Source organism: Protomyctophum bolini, assembly GCF_963924005.1.
Source record: "Protomyctophum bolini genome assembly, chromosome: 12".
In the NCBI taxonomy this organism is placed as follows: domain Eukaryota; kingdom Metazoa; phylum Chordata; class Actinopteri; order Myctophiformes; family Myctophidae; genus Protomyctophum; species Protomyctophum bolini.
In genome coordinates this window covers 838,236-847,077 of record NC_137873.1, presented here as the reverse complement: position 1 = coordinate 847,077, position 8,842 = coordinate 838,236, and the positions used below count along the sequence as shown (strand labels likewise).

The 8,842-nt window shown below is 48.5% G+C and overlaps 2 protein-coding genes across 2 annotated transcripts; both read right to left on the bottom strand.

Moving 5' to 3' along the window:
- Positions 1–6,606: 6,606 nt before the first annotated feature.
- LOC308324933 (histone H4) lies at positions 6,607–6,938 on the bottom strand (the record flags this gene model as incomplete). The annotated part of the gene is made up of 1 exon (XM_080777278.1): positions 6,607–6,938. The coding sequence occupies one exon, from the start codon at positions 6,936–6,938 to the stop codon at positions 6,627–6,629; it is 312 nt and encodes a 103-aa protein (XP_080633404.1). The 3' UTR covers positions 6,607–6,626.
- A 1,091-nt stretch (positions 6,939–8,029) lies between these two features.
- Positions 8,030–8,647, bottom strand: LOC308324908 (histone H1-like; the record flags this gene model as incomplete). The annotated part of the gene is made up of 1 exon (XM_080777253.1): positions 8,030–8,647. One exon carries the CDS (start codon positions 8,645–8,647, stop codon positions 8,030–8,032), a length of 618 nt encoding a protein of 205 aa, XP_080633379.1.
- Between the last annotated feature and the right edge of the window lie 195 nt (positions 8,648–8,842).

The following is an 8,842-nucleotide window of genomic DNA, read 5'->3' as shown; positions in this document are numbered from 1 at the left end:
CAAATGTGACTTTGGAACATGAATGATGTTGCATGTTGGCATGCATTATTTTACTTAAACTGGTGTGTACAGTAGACTATACTTTTGTATTAATACAAAAGTATTTGTTGTAGTGTCACATTATGGACAACATGGAGACTATAATGTATTTTATGGATACTACTTCATATGTATTCTTTTCAGAGCCACCCACACTTTCTTTCAATATATATTCAGCAAAGTTTCATGATCAATGGGGCCAATAATTAAATACTTATATGTAACCCGTTCTCAACAGTGATATCAAAGTACATTAGTAGTAATGGATGAATTCATTACTGCTTTGAGACGACAAGCTTGGTTATGTAGCGCTATATTGGATCACTCCAATATATGATAGTTCCGTCCGCAGGCGGAGCGTCGAGCGGACTTACCGATGATCCCGTGCTAACAGCCACGGGAAAATGACGTGTGAGTGAGGCACCGCCTCCCGAGGTTACTTTGCTCGCACACGTCATTTCCCCTTCCTCTTTTCTTTCCTCGGCGACGTCGGTAAGTCGGTTGGTAAGGACTGAAGTATTTACCGTAAGAAGCGTATAACTCCCTCTGAGCAGCCAGCTTGGCTCCTCTCTGAGTTGCCTTCTTTGTATCAGTGTATTTGAGGCTAAAGCTAAAAACACCACCGTGCTACGGTGGCACGGGCCGGTCGCCCGTGTCGCGGCGTCAGGAGGTTGCCCTTGTTGGACTAGCTGTCTTTCGTTGTACTGTACTGTCTGTCTGTTTTGCCGGTCCCTACCCTCCCGGCTCTCACCTTCGGGAACGGACGCCTTCCCTATAGACGGTGCGCAGCGTGTCTCGCTAGCCCACTGGGCAGCTATAGTGACTCGTCTCCCAGGGGAAGAAGGAGATGCCACGCGTTCTCTGCTCCCCCCGTCTCGTTACTGTGACTCGCTCTCCGTGAGGAGCTGTGGCGATTTAAATCCGTCAGAATAGCGCGGGTATTAAATCGACCGCTCACATGACGCAGTACACCAGGCACACAGCTGAGATCGAGAGCTCAGTTGGCTGCGGTGCTAATTCACATTGCAGTTGCACAAGCACTACACAAAGTATTGTTACTTGTTTTGTCCTGTCTTGTCCCTCCGTATAAAGCCAAAGGCTAATAAACGGTGTGTGATAAGGTCTTCCTACTATATCATTAACACAAGTGTCTGTATCATATGGCTTTTATCATGTGTGATAAAGCTTTGTACATTTGTAAGTTTCATGAGCAACTGGTTATTTGTATTCTGTCACCCCTGTAAAGCCCAAGGCTACTAAGTGGTGTGACACAGTTTCTCTATACTATACATTGCAACTAAGTGACTGTATATTATACTTATTTACACATATTATGAAGTTAACATGGAAACTACATTTAACTCTTTGTGTGCTGTCACCCATATGAGCCGAGGGCCAATATACGGCGTGTGATACAGCCTTGTATATTTATACATCGCACAGTTGTCTCTTGTTGGTATTCTATCACCCGTATGAGCTAAGCGCCAGTATACGGTGTGTGATATAGTTATATTGTATATACGTACATCATTACATGGGTCTGCGTATATAATGTTTTCTGTGCTGTCACCAGTATGAGCCAAGGGCCAATATACTGTGTGATACAGCCTTGTATATTTATACGTTGCACAGTTGACTCTTGTTGGTATACTATCACCCGTATGAGCCCAGGGCCAGTATACGGTGTGTGATATAGCTACGCTGTATATTCTATATATACACAGGTCTGCGTATATGATGTTTTCTGTGCTGTCACCAGTATGAGCCAAGGGCCAATATACTGTGTAGTACAGCCTTGTATATTTATACGTTGCACAGTTGACTCTTGTTGGTATTCTATCACCCGTATGAGCCAAGGGCCAGTATGCGGTGTGTGATATGGTTATACTATATATTCTATACGTACACGGGTGTCTGCGTATATAATATTTTCTGTGCTGTCACCAGTATGAGCCAAGGGCCAATATACGGTGTGATAAAGCTTTATGTATACATTTGTAAGTTCAATAGTAACTGTTCATCTGTATATTTATCTCTCTGTGCTGCCTGTCACCCATATGAGCTGAAGCTAGGCCAATATATGGTGTGTGATATAGCTCAGAGCTGTGCGCCTAGCTCTATGGGATTTTCCTCAGTGTTTGGAAGGCCGGCATGTGTGGGTCGGGTCAGACAACACTACGGTGGTGGCCTTCAACCATCAAGGTGGATTGAGATCCCGCCGTCTCCACGAGATGACGCGGGAGCTTCTAGTGTGGGCTCATGAAAGAGCCCATCCATCCAAGCCACTGGAAATACCTCCGGTTCGCCTTCGAGGGAGAGTCCTACGAATACCAGGTACTTCCCTTCGGGCTTTCTCTTGCACCACGCACCTTCACAAAATGCATGGATGCGGTTCTGGAGCCCCTCTCCTCCATGGGCATTCAGGTATTGAATTATCTCGACGACTGGCTCCTCTGTGCTCCGTCCATGGAGCACGCAGCCAGGGACACCAGCCTCCTGTTAAAACACATCCAGGAGCTAGGGTTGGTCCTGAACGAGAAGAAGAGCCGTGTGTCCCCTTCACAAGACGTGGTCTTCGTGGGGATGGCTATAAACTCATCTCTCATGAGGGCGAGTGTGCCCGCCAAGAGAGTCGAGACGATTCTGTCCTTTCTCCTCCGGTTCCGCCTGGGACGGACAGTGTCCGTCGGGGACTGCCAACGCCTACTGGGCCTGCTAACAGCGGCCTCGTCGCTGGTCCCCTTAGGTCTCCTTCATCTCAGGCCGCTGCAGCGTTGGTTCAATGCCCACAAGCTGCATCGGCGGCGACACGGACATCGTCGTCTCCTGGTGACGAAGTCCTGTGTGCTCGCACTCACTCTGTGGCGTGCCCGCTCCTTCTTGGAGTCAGGGAGGGCGCTCAGCAGGATGACACGCAGGGAACTGGTGTGCACCGATGCCTCTCTGGAAGGATGGGGTGCTGTGTACAGGGGCATGGCGGCCAGCGGCCGCTGGAGTCCGCCATGGTCTGTCCAACATATCAATGTGCTGGAGCTCAGAGCTGTGTGCCTGGCGCTTCGGCATTTTCTTCTGCATCTGGAAGGCCGGCATGTGTTGGTACGGTCAGACAACACCTCGGTTGTAGCCTACATCAACCATCAAGCTGGGTTGAGGTCCCACCGTCTCCACAAGATGACGCGGGAGCTCTTAGTTTTGGCTCAGGCTCACTTCCCATCTCTTCGGGCCACGTATGTCCCGGGGGTCCAGAACTCTGCAGCGGACATGCTGTCCAGAGACGGACTGAGAGAGGGGGACTGGCGTCTCCACCCTCAGGTCGTGCAACAACTGTGGAACAGGTTTGGGAGGGCACAGGTGGACCTGTTTGCCTCCCAGGAAACCGCTCACTGCCCCAGTTGGTTCTCACTGGCAAATCCTCCAGGGCCTCTGGGCCTGGATGCCTTGGCTCACGACTGGCCGCTGACGCGGCTCTATGGCTTCCCTCCATTTCCCCTGATCCAGGCTGCGCTGGACAGAGTCGGGAGGGACATCGGTTGCTTCTGATAGCCCCACGCTGGCCGAGACGCCTTTGGTTCAGGGTGCTACTGTCTCTGGTCGCGGGGACACCGTGGCAGTTGCCTCAGAGGCCCGACCTGCTTTCGCAGGCTCAGGGAGCCCTGTGGCACCCCCGCCCCGATCGCCTCCAGCTATGGGCTTGGCCCCTGAGAGGCGCAGGTGGTCGGGTCTAGGTCTCCCAGAGGGAGTTCTACATACGTTGCAGAGTTCCAGAGCCCCGTCTACGGTTGCAACATACCAGGTTTGTTGGCGCCGGTTCCGCACTTGGTGCGCGACCTGTGGTGCTGACCCGGAGCACTGTGATGTTCAGATTGTGCTACACTTTCTGCAGTCACTGCTGGACGAGGGCAGGGCGGCCAACACTCTAAAGGTGTATATGGCCGCTATCTCTACATGCCATTCTGAGGGCTTTGACGGACGGCTGGGTAACCATCCATTGCTGTCACGCTTTATGAAAGTAAGGCGCCTCCGCCCAGTGAAGGCTCTTCAGGTCCCCACGTGGGACCTTGGCTTGGTGCTCTCAGCACTCGGGAAGCCTCCCTTCGAGCCCCTGGATACTGCCTCTCTTCAGCACCTTTCATGGAAGACTGCGTTTCTCTTGGCAGTCACCTCTGCAAAGAGGGTTGGGGAGCTCCATGCGCTCTCGACGAGCGCAGAGTGTCTCCAGATGGGTCCCGGTAAATCGAGTATTACTTTGCGACCCAATTCTTCCTTTCTGCCGAAGGTTCTGTCTGTGGGACATGTGAATCGGCCTCTTCACCTGTCTGCCTATGTCCCTCCCTTGAGTGGGGAGGGCTCGGGTGAGGCTCCTCACGTCCTCTGCCCGGTGAGGGCTTTGGACGCCTACGTCGTGCGAACGAAGGCGGTCAGACTGACTGATCAGCTCGTATGTTATGGTGATAGAGTCTTGGGCCAAGGGCTCTCAAAGCAAAGACTCTCACATTGGCTTGTTGATACAATTGCCTGTGCTTACCACTTGGCGGGGCAGGTTCTGCCGCCCGCGGTGGTGGCGCACTCGGTTCGGGGCATGGCTACTTCTTGGGCGCAGCTTAAGGGTGTCCCCCTTTCGGACATCTGTGCTTCAGCCAGCTGGACGTCGCCTAGTACCTTCACCAGGTTCTACCGCGTCAATGTGGTCCCTGAGAACCGGTTGGAACAAGCCGTTTTAGGGGTTGCCTCTGCTCCTTCGGAGACAGTGGGCCCCTCTCTGTGATTGAGCTGGGCTCCCACTTCCACTGGGAGGGCCTGGCTCTTGTTCTCATTGATAGGTCTCCGACTGATCTGGTAGTGTACTATCATATATTGGAGTGATCCAATATAGCGCTACATAACGAAGGTTACGTAGGTAACCATGGTTATGTGAGCGATTGGATCACTCCAATTATAGTCGCGGAGATCTATCACGCCTCGGAAAGGGTACGAGGAAGGGGAAATGACGTGTGCGAGCAAAGTAACCTCGGGAGGCGGTGCCTCACTCACACGTCATTTTCCCGTGGCTGTTAGCACGGGATCATCGGTAAGTCCGCTCGACGCTCCGCCTGCGGACGGAACTATCATATATTGGAGTGATCCAATCGCTCACATAACCATGGTTACCTACGTAACCTTCGTTATGAAGCCTCACACACACACACACACACACACAAACACACACACAGGACTCAAGTTAACATTAAGACATCAATGCAGCAGATCAAACTGTTTTCATTCTCCATTATTGCATGTGCCAGTTCAACATAAAAGGAGTAAATCTGAAGGGTTGTGATTCTCTGGGGCAGAATGTATTTTTTCCCCTAGCAATGCTGATTAAATAGAAGGAACATCACTTTAACCACTTTTTCAAATTAGATAATAGCAAGCAAATCTACAAGATCACACAGAGTCACAGACAAACATGAAATGCCATTGACAATGAATGGCCAGTTTTACGTCATTGTCCCAATACAAACATTCAATTCCATTGACAATGAATGGCCAGTTCTGAGTGTTTGTGTTAACATCTTAAGGCCTATTCATAGTCTGGATTTTCGGTGGTGAGGTGACCACCGCTCCGGTGGTGAGCTGACCACCGGAGCTGAAATAACGTTGAGCGGTGGTGAGTAAAAACAGAGAGAAGGGCTGGAGCGGTGGCGGTGGTTTGCTCTTCACCGCGGCTCGTGACGTCATGTTGTAGTTCGGTGGTCACCCCACCACCGTAAATCCAGACTATGTATGAGCCTTTAGTCTAAGGTTAACACAAACATTGAACACGAGGACATAAATTGTGTCAGAATGAGATGATGTAAAATGACATGATTATAAGAGCGCCCCTCACTATTCAGTATTCTAATGTAATTTCACAAATATGTTTCCTTTGCTTGGTGTTCTGTGTAAAGCACATTGAATTGCCTTGTTGAAATAAAAAATGAATAGTAAGGAGCACGCACATACAGTTTTACTGACTTATTATAGCATTCACACAATGCCACTCCAATTGTAACAATCGCCCTTTGTGTTTGTGTCTTAAGGCAAATTATTAGGATTATAGTTTATATTATTTATATAGAGATGCAGCAAATGTGTATTATCAAACAAACGGTGTACACTTAAATCAATGCACTTGGTAGAGTGCGTCTGTCCCCGTCGCTCTCCCTATAGGTACCATAAAGAAATAAACAGGTAAACAAACTGAAATCAACAAACAATTCTCTTTCAAGTGTGCAAAATCACGCTTTGTAGAATTAAATAAATAATAAAGTCCGTGTCTAATCAAACATGGCTCTATTTGTTGGAGCTACAGATTTTCTGAGGTGCTCAAAATGATCAGAATACTCAAGTTTGTTGAATCCATGGCCGAGACAGCAACCCTCATCATAGTGGCCAAATCGAATACCATCTAAACTTTAGATGGTTCTGTTATGACTGCATGGCATGCTGTATTATTTAGTATAGCATTATCTAATAGAAAAGTATCTGAAAAAAACTCTTTAAAGAAGGTGTGGGTGGCTCTTAAAAGAGCCTTTGGGTTGTTGGTAGATTAGGTCAAGTCAGCGTTATTAACCTCCGAATCCGTACAGAGTGCGTCCCTGTCTCTTCAGAGCATAGACAACATCCATGGCGGTCACGGTCTTTCTCTTGGCGTGCTCGGTGTAGGTGACGGCGTCACGGATCACGTTCTCCAGGAACACCTTGAGGACACCGCGGGTCTCCTCGTAGATCAGACCGGAGATACGCTTCACTCCGCCACGGCGAGCCAGACGGCGGATGGCGGGCTTGGTGATTCCCTGGATGTTATCACGAAGAACCTTGCGATGACGCTTGGCGCCTCCTTTTCCAAGACCTTTTCCTCCCTTGCCTCTTCCAGACATCGTTGCTGTAGCAGTAGTTCAAGAAGTGAATGATTTGAGAAGCAGAGCCTTGCCTTTTTATGTGTGTTCTGAGGACGTAAGGGAGGACAGGCACAGAGAGAGCTGCGTAGGCGTTGCCAATGTGCACCCCCCCCCCACCCACACACATACTCCTCCCCCTTGGTCACATCACCCATTTGTTTTTACAGTAATATTGCTATTCAACTCTATAATCATATAATTGCCACTCCAATATTGCTTTCCCTGTTTTTATTGGTTTTATTCCTTGGCATTAATCTTCTTTTTAACTCCCTAATAAAGTAGATTTTACATGTTGCTTCTTCTTGCCCCTCATGTGTAAAGTGTATTTGGGTGAGTACCCAAATACACTTTACACATGAGAATACACTTTACACATGAGGGGCAAGAAGAACCTGAGAAAAGCGCTACATAAGTTTGAGATATTATTATTAAATATCAAATTGTATTATCATGCAAGAGACAATAAAGACAATAATTTATATGTAAACATTTGTAGAAACCCTTGGAAAGCATAAATAATAACATTACATGACTTCATGGCTTATTTTCCTATGCTGTACTCTCGATAATTCTAAATACTACAGCATGCAGAGGAGAAGTCATAACAGAACCATCTAAATACTACAGCATGCAGAGGAGAAGTCATAACAGAACCATCTAAATACTACAGCATGCAGAGGAGAAGTCATAACAGAACCATCTAAATACTACAACATGCAGAGGAGAAGTCATAACAGAACCATCTAAATACTACAACATGCAGAGGAGAGGAGGGCCGCTAATTGGGGAACCCTAGTCCTTTATTTTATTTATTTGGAACTACCGTATGTCATTGTACACTATTTAAAATTGATTGGAACCAAACTGATTCATGGTTTATCAGTGTGAAGATAAATGCCAGATTAGAACTGGCCTTTTAATAATTGCGTGGTGTTTGACTTCTAACAAACAGGTATAAAGTGCCTGCTGCTCACATGAACGCCATTATAGTGAGGATAGGATACTCTTATAAAACAATGTGGTTGGCTCTTAAAAGAGCCTTTTGTGGGTGTAAATATGGAGCAGACAGTTTACTTCTTTTTGGGCGCTGCCTTCTTTGCTGCCTTGGGTTTGGCAACCTTCTTGGCTGGAGCTTTCTTGGCTGCTGCGGGCTTCTTAACCACTTTCTTGGGGCTCTTGGTGACCTTCTTCGGGCTTTTAGCTACTACTTTCTTTGCGGCAGGCTTCTTGGCTTTCTTGGGTGATTTCTTTGCGGCTACGGGCTTCTTTGCTACCGCCTTCTTGGGCGATTTCTTAGCCGCTGCAGGTTTCTTGGCTGCAACGGGCTTCTTTGCTTTGACTGCTTTCTTAGCTGCAGGCTTCTTTACCTTCACCGCTTCTGCCTTGTTAATCTTGAAGGAGCCAGACGCGCCGGTGCCTTTGAGCTGGACCAGGGTGCCTTTAGTGACCAGGCTCTTGACTGCGGTCTTAACACGGACCTTGTTCTTCTCCACATCGTAGCCGCCGGCAGCCAAAGCCTTCTTTACCGCAGCGAGAGACACACCGCTCCGCTCCTTGGAGGCGGACACGGCCTCGACGACCAGCTCAGCGACGCTGGGGCCGGTCTTCTTGGGTCGGGGAGCTGCTGCTGCCTTCTTCTTGGCTGCCTTGGCCGGAGCTGGTGCTGGTGCTGGAGCGACTTCTGCCATTATTCTCTCGGATAGTAGATTGCTGTTCCTTCTCGAAAGTAAACTCCCACAGTGTGATGCTGAACGCTCTGAAGGGGCTGGACTTAAACGCCACATGAGAACCATCTAGACTCAACACACACAGCAGCTCTTCTGTAGTATCTTAATGTGACACTTTTGTGTTTTCTCCTCAATTAAAACATCATATAACTATCT